This window comes from Limulus polyphemus, unplaced genomic scaffold (assembly GCF_000517525.1).
Source record: "Limulus polyphemus unplaced genomic scaffold, Limulus_polyphemus-2.1.2 Scaffold6110, whole genome shotgun sequence".
Taxonomy (NCBI): domain Eukaryota; kingdom Metazoa; phylum Arthropoda; class Merostomata; order Xiphosura; family Limulidae; genus Limulus; species Limulus polyphemus.
Window position 1 is genome coordinate 13,363 of NW_013671720.1, and position 14,556 is coordinate 27,918.

General features: G+C 33.2%; 2 protein-coding genes across 5 annotated transcripts in view; both read left to right on the forward strand.

Moving 5' to 3' along the window:
• The first annotated feature begins 4,197 nt into the window (after positions 1-4,197).
• On the forward strand, positions 4,198-8,481 carry LOC111089391. Its single transcript, XM_022401806.1, has 4 exons — positions 4,198-4,485; positions 5,675-5,773; positions 6,217-6,292; positions 8,128-8,481. The coding sequence occupies exons 1-4, from the start codon at positions 4,405-4,407 to the stop codon at positions 8,475-8,477; spliced, it is 606 nt and encodes a 201-aa protein (XP_022257514.1). The 5' UTR covers positions 4,198-4,404; the 3' UTR covers positions 8,478-8,481.
• An 845-nt stretch (positions 8,482-9,326) lies between these two features.
• The window catches only part of LOC106473363 (tetratricopeptide repeat protein 33-like), a 21,455-nt gene continuing 16,225 nt past the window's right edge, over positions 9,327-14,556 (forward strand). For 2 of the 4 annotated variants that reach the window (XR_002613673.1, XM_013934046.2), the window contains exons 1-2: positions 9,371-9,501; positions 12,650-12,881. Coding sequence is in view for 3 of the 4 variants with exons in the window: in XM_013934046.2 (XP_013789500.1) it covers positions 12,658-12,881 (224 nt within the window). In the remaining variant the exon portion in view is untranslated. Of the gene's footprint in view, positions 9,502-12,649; positions 12,882-14,556 lie in introns of all 4 variants that reach the window. The other 2 variants (XM_022401803.1, XM_022401804.1) reach the window with 2 other exon arrangements.

Sequence of the window (14,556 nt, forward strand, 5' to 3'; positions counted from 1 at the left end):
CCATGCCGGGCGACCCAAAAAAAGTAAGCTCTTAAGGAAGGTAAATATCGGACTAAAGTGACGATGCAAATAAACGGTCGAAACGAAGAATAAATCCACTTAACAACTCAACAAATATACTGTGTTCTTCTCGGGTTAAGTCAGGGATCGCTTGTTAAATTTTTTGTAATAAATTTTAATGTTTTTCATAAAAATAACTACGCTTTAAACACAACAAAACTAAGTTAGCAATACCAGTGCAAGTGCAAAAAAATTAACTGAATGTATTTTCGTACTTTTTCATACTGACTTGTTCAAAAAAGGTTTCGTTACGTATAGTAAAACAGAAACTTTCTGTTTTAATAATTAAACAATCTAAACTTACTTTTTGTCCAAATCATGTTTCAAATAGCGTATGCATCGAACAGCGACAGATATGTCGTCTGAAAACCAAGCTGATTAGGCATATTTCTACAACTACGGCACGATCAAGAATATCCACAGAGGGACTAATGATAAATACTATATGAAAGTCCTGCATTATAGATGTATATGAACAACATTTAATAAACAATGATTATAATATGACAACGACATGAAATATGTGTCCAAAATGTAACAAATAATTACGACGTGATCTGCCAATATTTGTAATTTTAAAAAGTCGAACAGAGTAAACAGTCATCTAAAGATATAGAAAACAACCAAGTAGTAAATCTTTAACGCCTGTTTTTAAACAACTGAAAAAATTAAACATATAAATTTACTACATCGATGTTTGAAATATATAAATTATGAATACAATTATTTTTAATGGCAGAAGTATTAATGAAAGTTAGGAATATTTTTATTTCTCAAATGTATTGTAATAACTACTTATTATTCTCTTAACATTGATGCAATACTGATTCAATAATACAAAAATAATTAAAATGATTAGTTTCGTTTGAGTTTACTTACTGATTATAAATATTATTTTTTACAAGTTACAGCTTTTACAGCAAGGAAGATTATTTATAAAATAGGTACGATAATGACATCACCAATGATCGAAACGTCGTACCTGTTTTTTAAATATTCTTCCTTACTGTAAAAATTGTAACTTGTAATAAAATAATAAGCAAAATGATTGTTTTTACTTATTCGGAATGAAACAAGACGCCTATCGGTATTGTTTTCATTTTTAAAAATGGAAGATATACCTACGCCAACAGTAGCCGTTTTATAAGCCAAAATGGATAAAACCTATTATTTTTTATTTTTATGTAAGTTCTAGTATCTAAATATGGTTTGTCTTTAGCATGGTAAATATAATTGAGTTTGTACTGTTTATAATATTACAAGTACAATGAACAATGAGAACTGTTTAGGCCTAAGTAGGCTAGGAATAGTTAATTAGGCCTAGGCTAACTGGTTTAGTTAGATACAACGTAGTTTAAGTCTTAAACCATATTAAGTATAAGAGATGAGGAAACTTACCTTTTTTGTCACTTAAAATTAGAGAAATAGTTGAAATAATCAAATATTTATTTAAAGGCTACTAATTGTATAATATTTGTCCTAAACACTATACTATCAGTTTGCACTTTACTGTCTGTTCTACTGAAAGTTAAAACTGCAGTCATGCTATTTGTTATGTTAGCTTCTAATCTTTAGCCTGGTGCTCTTGCTAAAACATTTAGACACACCCTAGCTAGTCAAACTTAGTTGTCATAACATAACAATGATGAAACAGTTAGTTCTATTATGCCTAGGGCAAATAATTCTACAATATTAGTGCTGATTGGATATACATATATGAATTATCATGCTGCTGTTAAGCATAAACTTAAACCCGGTACATGAAACGATAGCTCTTGTAAGTTGTATAAACGCAACTACGCATGTTTAACATTAATGTTTAGGTTTGTTAATCAACGAGAACATGAAGAATTCAATACACAGTACTGATACTGTTGTGTCTATATTAGTTTGTAACTTCGGGAGAGGGTGGGGCTATACATCTTGGAATCCCAATCTCATTGATTTCTTATAGTCATACTACAATCTTTTAGACCTTAAAAGATAAAAGACTAATTAAGAAGTTTATTAATTATCAAGAATTTTAAATATGGGGCTCTTTTTAAAGGCCAACAACCCCTTTACTCTCTATGTATTTTACTGGTACTTTCGGGTTTGTTATTGTAAACGTAATATGTTACAATGTTCGGTTTTAAATGAATTTCTATTATCTTATTTTTATTTTCCTAATCGAAAGTCTGTGGGACTTGTAAAAACAACTATGCTCTTTAAGCGTTTGGGTAGGCCTAATACATAAAAGACACGAGAACTAACTTTAAAGTTGTATACTGATCTGAGTCTACGCTTGCACTTTTTCTAAGCCTTCTAGATGTCAACTTTTGTTCCCATGACACTTCACTGTAATTTATCGATACGAAATGGTGAATGGGAAAATGGATGTAAGTGTTGATTGTCTACGGATATAAATCGAATTAATTATTTTAGCTTTTTCTGGTAACGTACTAGAAAAAGCCTAACTTTCCTCTTACAAGGGGTGTAGATGTCCCTAAAATTGGTCCTGGTCTTACGTTACATATCTTCGACATAATATGTTGGTACCTAGCTATATTCGTAGAGTGTTTATTTGTTTGTTGAATTTGGCGCAAAGCTACTTAAGGGCTATCTGCTAGCAGTCCCTAATTTAGAAGTGATAGACATCACACACACACTACTACCTTTTGGACTACTCGTTACTAACGAATAGTGGAATTATCCGCCACATTACAATACCATTAAAGGACATCTTTGGTGACGGGGTTCTATCCCGCCACTTGCAGGCTGCAAGTCGAGCGCCGTAAGCAGAGTTAAATAATAGTATTACACAGTGGTTCTTTTTTTATATTCGCATTGTATATGCTATTATTAATTACTTGTTTATTTCTTAAACAGCATCTGTACTTTTTATTATACTGAGAAGTGCACACCCAGCTCATGGGCTGATTGGTTCAAATATAGGGAACGAAGAAGGTAAAAATAGTAAGTACTATGTTTCACTTCCCAGTTAAGAAAAGCCTACCTTCCGAAAACTTTTGTATTATTGTTTCTTAGTTTGTGTTTCGACTAATTTTTCATCTGCATTATTTATTAGCAAAGGAATACAAAGTAAACAAAACATATATTTGATATTTTTATTTGTTTGTTTCAACAAAGTATCTTCATCCCCTCATTTTATTTAAATTCTGCACTCGTGTAGTGTATAATATTTTAGTGTTGTTTGCACGTCAAGGTATGGAAGCTTTCCAGTTGACTATATTCACAATGATTTGTTACATGTTCTATTGGGAACAATGCGCATGTACGTTTTGAAATCTAAATAATCTAATAGTTGGCTTAATTGTTTCGGAAAGACATTCATACTGTAACAATTGTTATTCTAATAAATGGCTTACATAAATAGTGTTTCAACTACTACTACTATGTTTGTTCTATCCTAGCCGGCCTTACGAACCCTAGTATTGAGCCAAACACTTCGACGACAGTGGATATGATGGGCATAGTGTGGTTGAAATACTATTATACACTCTTCTTAAAAAATACCTTAAGAGACCAAATAAAGAATGAAGTATTTGAAAATACAATAAGCCTAATACTATAGACTTATATATTTGATTATATTCGAAGTTTCTAAACTATATATATTATTTTCTTCAACCAGATTTTGGATGGAGAGCAATTAACAAATCCTGTAAAATAACTGATATATAACCGTCTATGAATTTTGCTTTTAATTCATATTTTGTCACTGTATTTTAGTAGGTTTAATATGGTGTTTTTATATCAAATCTACTTTTCTGTTTTGATCTAGAATTTTCTTCTCATACAAGGAGTCTCCGAGACCGAAGTGCATTGCTTAGTTTAGATTTACAGAATGATCTAACATATTTTATAAATTATATTTTCGAAAGTATCAGACGCTTACGAACAAACGCTGCCAATCTGCTGTGGCAGCCACAAGAGGTACATGAGAAAAGGTTATCCCAACGATTCTACGACGGTATGGTTTGGTTAAGATGCAAAGTTTCTGGATCTTCCGATGATTGTGCAACGCCATCTAGAGGTTTTCTAGACAATATCATTTTCAACATAAAATCATTCTCCGTGAAAGATTCAACTCAACGTACAGACTCGTCATCATTGAGGAAATGGTCATCTTGGTTACCTCAGTTTCTAGCGTGGAATGTGCCCGCTCAAGACCCCCCGAGTCGACTACAAAGCTATTATTCCCTAATTCACGACTTACTCAGAAGAGCACGAGAAGCTGGCTGGCAGCTTTGTGACGTAGCTATTGCCCGGACTTATACTTTAGCAATCAACATCCTAACTACTCTAAAGACCACTAGTGGTTTTGTTACACAATTAAATCCTATGAAGAACAACATTGCCCAGTTGATAATTGGTTTAATATGTCTTCCCGTCCTCGTGCACATACTAGTGCGCAAATTCCAGGTGAGAAACGTTGTTTTTTGAGCTACCCGTTAAACCATTTTTATCCAGTTTTTAGTTAAACCAACATCAGCTCCTTGGCTGTCGAACATAAAACACATTTTAGACTATGTGATAACTTACCGTTCTCATACAGCTTACGGTCATTCACTTGTTTTAACAACTTTAACACCATTACGGTACTTGGTTCTAATTATTGTAAATTCTACGAAAACTAACAGTTGGTGAGAAAGTCATAACCTTTCGATAGAATTTCAAAATATGGCACAAATATACCTCTGTATTTTAACCACTGACAATAATGAAGGTACAAAAACAGATAATGAAAAAATCTTATTACTTCAGGATAATTGATGACTTTAGAATAATTTAAAACAAAAATACATAGTAGGTATTTATAAGGTAGATATGGTCATCAGTTTTCCTAAGCGTTGAATTTAAAAAATATACACATATATTATCTATAAGCTATCACAAATATATCTGGAATGCCTTTATGGACAGCCAAAAGTGTTCATTCTTTGTTTACAAAATATTTTTGGAACTTACGTCATGATAAGTGTATAAGCTTAATAAAATTAAATTATCACATTGTGTACTCGATCCAAAACAGTAGATTATAAGGTTTTATTACTTGTGATATTTAAAAGCTGATTCGTACAATGAAAGATTTTAACAAAACGTTAAAGACAATAAAGGATCATTTGGTTTTTTTTAAAGCTCTACCCGTACATTGACCCCCCGAGAAAAAAAAACGAAAATTCAAACCCACTCTTTATTTGTCAGGAAAAACATTTTATCCTCTTAAGCTCTTGTAAAGGACGGTGTCCACTGCTGTCTATGGCAACTGACTTCTAAAGCTGATCACCCTGTTAGTTAAATAGACTTGTTATAATTGGGGCCTATTTTAACTCTGTTCAGGGGGAAATGATAATTTTCTGTTAGTGGCCCCATTCTGTTTATTAAACTTGTCAGAAATGTAGCTTTCTTGAAAAATGACAGTACTGGTTCACGTCTGACAAAATAACAAAGCTTTTGTAAAAGTCTGAAACTGTTTAAATAATTGTCATTACAATTTGTTAGTCAGATACGAAAGGTGTACACGCTAATAAAAACAGGTACAAGATGTTATCGTTTTGAGGAACCCGTTATTTAGATAAAAATGTTTTATATTCAGTGAAACATTTTATAGGTTGTATGTCAAGACAAGATTATAGCTACAGAATGTACAAAAACAGTCCAAGTTTTTATAGAAAAAGAAGAAAAGCAAGAAATTAGAAATCTCCTCAAAGTAAGATTACAGTTGTTTTGGTGATTTAAACTATAAGTGATATTGTAATGGATTTTTAATCGTTATTAATTCTGTAAAAGATAGTTCTGTTCAGTAGACTAATTTTAACCAGAGTAAAAAAAAACAACAGAGAAATGACAGTAACATGTTCGACCAATCATAGGCGGTCTGATATAATCTCACTTAATGTATCATGTCAGATTTATAGACAGTGAAATATCCGATAACTTTATAGAACTAATGTACCTGTTTATGCAGGCTGTTCGTATAATAAACGAAACTCATGTCTTTTCTTTTTTTTAACTACCTTTTTTGGATTTTTTCCAACTAAAAGTGTCGTTCAACTTTTCAATCTCTTGCTGAGGGCAACATTCTTATAACAGTTAAGTAACATAACGTATTGTGTCACTGAGATACGAAGGTTCATGATTTCTGTATTTCAGCTTAGCAACGACCTTGATGTAACAACAGGACTACCTGAAGTAACCGAGGAAACACTGGATAGCACAGTAAATAATGGTATTGTCTATCCATATTAATCTAGTATTGTAAAGTAAGTTGTGTCGTTAGTGTTATGACATATTATTGTGTGATCCAGCCCCACGGTGGTCTCAGCGGTAAATCTTAGGGCCTATAACGCCAAAAATTGGGTCTCGATACCTTCGGTAGGCACAGTACAGATAGCCTATCGTGTAGCTTTGTCCTTAATGACAAACACACATACAAATGTTAAAAAAAAAGAAAGTTACAAGACTGCGTCATCTATTGACGGAAATAGGAATGAAAAACGTAGTTTTAATTTTATTTTTAACTGGATGCCCGGAAACGTATGTAGCAGTATCTTAAATAGAGCAGAACTTAACTAAAGTATCTGTGGCAAGTCACCTTCTATAGGACTGCGTCCAATTAGCAGGTTGACTTGTAACTTTGGGACATATAGCAGAGACTGCGCTTTTCTCATGTTGGCCTGACAGGCCCTGATAATTAGGGTACTAACTTGCAATCTGTGGGTAACGGAATGGGCGACCACAGAAATATTTTCGGGGGGGGGGGGGGGCAAAACATGTATGTAGGGGATTAAGTTTTACAGTGTAAGTCAACAGATTAAATAATATGTGTTATGTATGCTTAGATGCAAACATAAATTTACAGCTTTAATAAAAATATTTAGTTTAACTACGATATTAAGCTTACATCATAATACGTGCAATTTTGGGGAAAATGTAAGAAGGCAAATGTCCCCTCTTGCTCCTTCCAGCGGGCGCCCATGGGTATCGGGTTAGAATCGTGCTCGACTTTTCAGCCGTGGGGGTGTTAATGTGACGGCCAATTCCACTATTCGTTGGTAAAAGAATAGCCCCAAACGTTATTGGCGGGTGCTGTTGACCAGGTGCCTTTACTCTAGTCTATCGCTTCCAAATTAGGGACGGCTAGTACAGATAGTCCTTGAGTCGTCTTGCGCGAAATTCAACAAACTCTTATGCGTCGGCTTCCCTCTTGTGACTGTTACTAATGGTAATCGGGTTATTGTTTTAAACTGTATAAATAGGCAAGTATTTGCTTGCCTTTTAGGTCCGAACGAATATTTTAACCTTGATGGTAATTTACGGGTCATATTGGCTAAACGGTCAGATCAGAGATCCCAAAGTTCAGACATAGAACTACTGACCAGGAGGAAGATAACCGTGTGTGGCTACTCTTAACCAACTAGTGGGATCGACTGCTACAGTTATAACTCGCCCATAGCTGAAAGTGCTAAGTATTAAGCATCATATCGTGGCTCGAAACTTGAACCTCCTGATCCGATGCCGGTACGCCAACAACTGGCCGATGTATTTTGTTTTGGATTATAGACTTTTTATCAGTAACAACAATAATAAAAAAAAACAAATCAAATCTACTTGTGTAGAAAAACAAACAATCCTATTAAGTGCTCGTTGATTCACTCCAAATCATATTACCCATAGGTATCTGAGAAAATGTACTAGTGGAAAACCTTTTAATTAATCCAAGCAACCTGGTGTTCGTGCTGGGTGTCAGTCATGCCCTAGAAATTCAGTACAAAATGCCCAACGCAACTTATGCGATTTAGTGTTAGTTTTGGCAAAAATATTATCTAGAAAAATTGATGCCTTTATTTTTAAAACACTAGTAGTTTTTAAGTTTTATTATCTCCACGTTCGTGAAAACTTCTGCAACTTCATGAATTATGTTCCTCGATAAAATGAATATTTGAGATGATTGCCAATAATTGTTTCATCCAACACTTTAGTCTCATTTTCTTACCCAAAACACGAGTGGTTATACATACTGGAAAGATTTGGTTCTTTATATAAATTTATTTCCTCTGCTAGATTGTTCAGAAGAGTCGGGGTTCCCAATAAACCATTCCAGTTCTTCTGATGACATCTATCAAGAAGCTCAAACCATACAGTCCGACGAGCAAGTTTGTACACCACACCAAATTCAAACCATACAGTCCGACGAGCAAGTTTGTACACCGCACCAAATTCAAACCACACAGTCCGACGAGCAAGTTTGTACACCGCACCAAATTCAAACCATACAGTCCGACGAGCAAGTTTGTACACCACACCAAATTCAAACCATACAGTCCGACGAGCAAGTTTGTACACCACACCAAATTCAAACCATACAGTCTGACGAGCAAGTTTGTACACCAGACCAAATTCGTGACGTTTGAGCACTTCAAGCCACAAAATAAGAAAATTCGTAAAGTGTTGAAAAACTGTAACGACTAAAAATGAAAAAACAAAAAAAGTTTTTGTATAGTTACTTCAGGAGCTTTACAAATGTGGAACGGAAAATTGATTGTAAAACTACTCATTTCTGTCGTAATTAAGGCATAAGTGATGTATGCTAACATCTTTCAAATACTAATGATAAATAAATCCGTAGTTTTATCGGTTCATTACAAATAATTAGTATCACGTATGTATAAATATATACACACAAAACAAATAAATTTATTCGACAATTTTCAGCATGTAACTTTCATAAAAAGGCGTTTATGTTAATATTCGGGTGAAATTTGACCTTGCTTGTGGTTAAGCGCAGAGCTGCCCAACAGAGTGTCTGCGCTGTTCTCACCGCGAGGATCGAACTCCGAATTTTAACCTCGTGACAGGTATAAGAGGTAAAAATTATTTGGGATATTTCATTAATTTGTGTAGCGTTGAACAAATTTAAGGCAATGTACACGTTCAAATAACTACAGAATCTGAATTAAATAATATCATTTAAAATAAAACCAAACACTGTTATCAAAATTTGCATATGTGCAAGAGCTTCTTTTTCGAATTTGAAAACACACCAAAAAAACCTGTTTGTAATGAGATAATTAACTCTCTCATGCACTATATGATTTGATATATTTAATTACTTTATTTTTATTAGATGTCCTAATTTCTTTTTATAATTTTAAATTTGGTAGATTTTTAGCACTTTAGTTGTCATGTGCTTAAAGTGAAACCATTTTGAATAAATAAAATATAATTAAATAAATACTAATATTAATTTAATATTTAAACTATAGGCGGCGCTGCTAAATTATCTTAAAAAATATAACGCATATGTAACTAAAAGGTGTGTTTAAGAGTTAGTAGTTTTATATTTTGGGTAAAGTTATGTTTCAGAAATATGTGATTAGTACATGCAATATGCATTTTATGAATGTAAAGTATGAAATAGTCAAAATCTGGTCTAACGTAAGTGTGAGACTAACTTAGAAAAATGTGTGAAGAAAAAAGTACAACTATTAATATTATTAGTAGTAGTAGTGCTATTACAAACTATATAAATACTATATCAAAATTTATTAGTATCCATTGATGTGAAACATGGAATTCACATCCATCATTTATGTTGATATTACTACTGACTAAAGCGCTTTAGCCCTAATGTTCGGGTTAAACGAGCATTCCAGTTTCCACGCTCAACCTAATTTCAAAGTAACTTCAGATCTGGTTTCGTCTTACAATTCACCTGGTCGAAAGGCTGAACAGTTCTATATATTGCATCTAATTTCTGTGCATATTAATGTGTGTAGTTTTGTTAAAATAGAAATGTAATTTATTCAGATTTCTCAGCAAATTAAAGTACAAAATGTATCATGTAAAAATATATTAAAAATAGAATATATATGTAGGTATAGATTGGCTCACTGGATTGAAGAACAGCTAGATAAAAGAAAGCAGAGGGTTTTTATAAATGAGGTTCTGTGAAACTGGAATATTATTACAAATGGGGTTTCTCAGGTCTTAGTGTTAGGACTTTTGATAACATAGATGAATGAAAGGCCAATAACTTGTATACATTTACTGATGATTTTGAACATTGCTGGCTCTGATGAGGATGCTGCTGCTTCACAAAAGTCTGAAAAGGATTTAGATTACTTGGACAGTTGAACAAATATATTATAATAAATGTAAGATAAGATAATGCATGTGGGTTATCATTATTTAAATTATAAGTATAATTTTGATGAGAATAACCTCATGAAAGAAAAGGATTTTGTTGTTCTGGTTCATCAGTCTCTTAATCCATCCAGGCAGTGTGCTGTTGCTAGTGGTAGGGCAAACAGGATTTTAAGTTGTATCTACAGAAATACTGAATACAAGTCTAAAGAGGTTATAATTCCATTGTATAGGTTACTGGTTAGGCCTCATTTGGAGTATTGTGCTCCTTACCTTATGAAGGACATTGAATCGTGGGCTATTAGGGTCATACCTGGAAAAGCTGTCATATGACGACAGGATAAGATCTCTGAAATTGTTTTCTCTAGGAAAAAAAATATATAGAGGAAATCTGATGAGGTCAATGCAGTATATTTAAGAGAAGACTCAACTAATAAGGGACAACATTGATGGACCAACAGGCCCCTTGCTGTCATTAAGTGTTATATCTTTTGATTCCCATGTCAACCCTTCTTTGTCAGGAATAACTGATATACTAATAAAGTAAAATAAACATTTAAGAATTCATTTGAAATAAAAATTTTATAAATATGCATTACAAATATAAATACACACATTGTTACATTCATTACAAAAGAAAGAATACTTTATTTCAGTCAGAGTGAAAATCTAATTTTAAATGTTCATCTTTTTAATACAAGATTAATAATGGTCGTGGCAAGCATTTTGATGTAAACTTTATCCATTAAATGGACGTGGAGCTTTAATCTGGACTCTTCTTTGCTTAACATACAACAATGAAGGTCCATTTGGTCATGTACTACCATCCTTGAGAACATACAATAACGAGGGTCCATTTGGTCATGTATTACCATCTTTGAGAACATACAATAACGAGAGTCCATTTGGTCATGTACTACCATCCTTGAGAACATACAATAACAAGGGTCCATTTGGTTATGTATTACCATCCTTGAGAACATACAACAACGAGGGTCCATTTAGTCATGTACTACCATCCTTGAGAACATACAACAATGAGGGTCCATTTGGTCATGTACTACCATCCTTAAGAAAAAGCAAAACTTTAAACTCGCTTTAGTTTTCAGTAAATTATTATCAATTCTCTTATGAAGTTCTGGATTCTTCTACTACTTACAACAATTCATTCTGTAAGCCAGTCATCCTGTTAGAAAAATAAAACTTTCTTAACTATCTTAGCCTGTCCTTTTCAAATCTAAAACCTCTCATCCTATTGACTTCAGAATATAACACAAAGAAATCTGAGGCCTTTATCCTATTGATTACCTGGGTAATCTTGTAAATTTCAGTAAGATCACCTCTTACCCCTCATTTTTTTTAATAAATTTAAGTTAAAAGATCCTAATTCATCTCCATAAGATAACTCCCCCATTTCTGTAATCATCCTAGTAGCCCTGTACCAAACAGTTTTCAATAAATCATTATCTTTCCTTTAAACAAGGAGAGTAAAACGGTATACAATATCTAAGTGAGACCTAGTCAGTGATATGTACAAATAGATAATTACCTCTTTTGACTTGTAATCTATATGTTTAGTGAGGCCTAGTTAGTAATTTGTATAAAGAGATAACTACCGCATTTGACTTGTAATCCATATGTTTAGTGAGGCCTAGTTAGTGATTTTTATAAAGTGATAACTACCGCTTTTGACTTGTAATCCATATGTTTAGTGAGGCCTAGTTAGTGATTTTTATAAAGTGATAACTACCACTTTTGACTACTAATTTTTGGGTAGTGTGGTATTAAAACTATAATATGTCATGTGGAAAAGTCTTAATTCTAGAAATTATGGCGTAAATACAACCTTTTAAAAATGATATAATAATACATTATTAAAAAATTTTAAGACCATAGAATGATTCGTAAACAATATATTATTTTACAGTGTTATAGTATTAATGAACATTGTTCAAAACTAGTACCAATTTTATGGTAAATATAAGCTAGTTAATGGTAAAGTCAGTTGCTGCTTTGTACAAAAAAAATTGTTTTCAATTTTAATGAAAGTTTTTACCAGTTATATATTTTTGAATCTCAAATATAGTTCCTTTCTATCAGATTACACATTTTTATTGAGATATCTTCAAAAATGCAAGTTCACCCTAGACAAGTATATGTGCCGCCTTAATGCATATTGTTACAGACCAAATTAATTTAATGTAGAACTTTCATGTTGATTAAACACTGAGAAGCACATTAAAATTGTGTGTGAAAAAAAATCTTTTCTGGTGTTGAGTAAAATACCTTTGTAACTAAACTTTAAATTTTATGATCAGTGCTACGGTGTTAAATGCTGGAGCCTTCGATGGAAAGGAGGCCATGAGGTGGGATAACAACTACGTTTCACAATACTTGTGTGTTTTATCACATCCCTCCTAATTTTTGTTCTATTTGTTAGGCTTACTAATGACTAGCTTTGGCTGGAAACGAAAAGTTGGACAGAAGATTTCTAAGGAGGTTTCCCAGGTGTTTACCGAAGCTTCCTTGAATAAAGATGAAGGATGTTACATTCCTGATGATGTGGATTGGTTGGACAGTTTTAAACGCCGCAAAGCTCATCTCCTGGAAGACTGTAAAAGTAAAAGTCAGAGACTGAAAAATGAAGGAACTGTTCTCGCTGAAAATGGAAGGTATTGTTTGTAATGAATAAAAAGCATTATTTATTTTCATTTCACTACCACTCTGAAGCTGTGTGTGTTATTACATCATGGTGATCTTGAAACTATAAAAGAAGCTTAGAAACGGCTGTCATTATTTGTATTTCAAAGAAAGAAAGTTTTGTTTTTTGTTATGGATTTTGCGCAAAGCTACACGAGGGCTATCTGCACTAGCCGTCCCTAATTTAGCAGTGTAAGACTAGAGGGAAGGCAGCTAGTCATCTCCACCCACCGCCAACTCTTGGGCTACTCTTTTACCAACAAATAGTGGGATTGACCATCACATTATAATGCCCCCACGGCTGAAACGGTGAGCATGTTTGTTGTCACGGGGATTCAAACCCGCGACCCTCAGATTGCGAGTCGAGCATCCTAACCACCCGGCCAAGAAGGAAAGTAATGCATAGCTTTATCATTTGACATTACCCATAAAGAGCAGAATACTATTTTTTGGTATAGGTAGTGTGGAATATATCCATACAGGTTTTACTGTACTTTTATATATGTGTTCATCCTTGTTAACATACTACTTAAAAGCATTAATTATACACAGACTTTTCTTTACGTTAAAATAGTTTTATTTGCGAGCTTTTGGTCCTCTTACTGGAGCCTTCATTGGGCAACATTGTTTTTGATGTCATTTTACTATTATATTCATTCTTTTAAACCTGTGATATTATTTTCACCAATAATTATCATCTTACCTTATAAAACTTGAATTTTTTTAATTTTGTGGATAATAACATAGTTTCAATTACTTTTCAGCCAAAGAGACATAAATGGTATCGGATGCTGTCACCGTCCAGTGGATAAATTGGGATTTTTGACCAGATGCTGTTAGCGTCCACTTGGGTTTAAAGAGTTAAGCTAGATTTATGGAGTTTTAGCATCCTTTTCAGCTCACCATATAGTAAATTAAATTAATTTAGGTGTTTGTGTGAATAATAATTAGTAACTTAAATTAATTTAGGTGTGTGTGAATAATAATTAATAACTTAAATGAATTAGGTGTGTGTGTGAATAATAATTAGTAACTTAAATTGGGTGCTACTATAGCATGAGGTCTACCACACTATAGCGTGAGGTCTACCGCTGCATTATCCATCCCTCATGGATATCACACATTTCCATACATTTATTTTAGCAATAAACACTTAATTTGATACATTTTTATACATGTTTGATAGACCTGGGTAGGCGACATATGGCGGTAGACCTCACGCTATAGTAGCACCCTTAAATTAATGTAGGTGTGTGTGTGAATAATAACTAGTAACTTAAATTAACTTAGGTGTGTGTTTGTGTGAATAATAATTAGTAACTTCAATTAATTTAGGTGTGTGTATGTGAATAATAATTAGTAACTTAAATTAACATAGGTGTGTAAATAATAATTAGTAACTTAAATTCGATGACGAGGAATGCACTTTGAGACTAATAATGGTACCTGATGATGACAAAACCTTGTCGAAACGTTGTACATTTGCTGTTATGTTAAACTTATATTGGTGCTACTATAGCGTGAGGTCTACCACCATATGTCGCCTACCCAGGTCTATCAAACATGTATAAAAATATATCAAATTAAGTGTTTATTGCTAAAATAAATGTATGGAAATGTGTGATATCCATGAGGGATGGATAATGC

Bases quoted from the DNA above. Each gene is read 5' to 3' on its own strand.
- LOC111089391 (XM_022401806.1), top strand. From the start codon at position 4,405: ATGAAGAACAACATTGCCCAGTTGATAATTGGTTTAATATGTCTTCCC. The intron at 4,486-5,674 runs GTGAGAAACGTT...AACATTTTATAG, and splicing joins TACTAGTGCGCAAATTCCAG to GTTGTATGTCAAGACAAGAT. The intron at 6,293-8,127 runs GTATTGTCTATC...TTCCTCTGCTAG, and splicing joins GGATAGCACAGTAAATAATG to ATTGTTCAGAAGAGTCGGGG.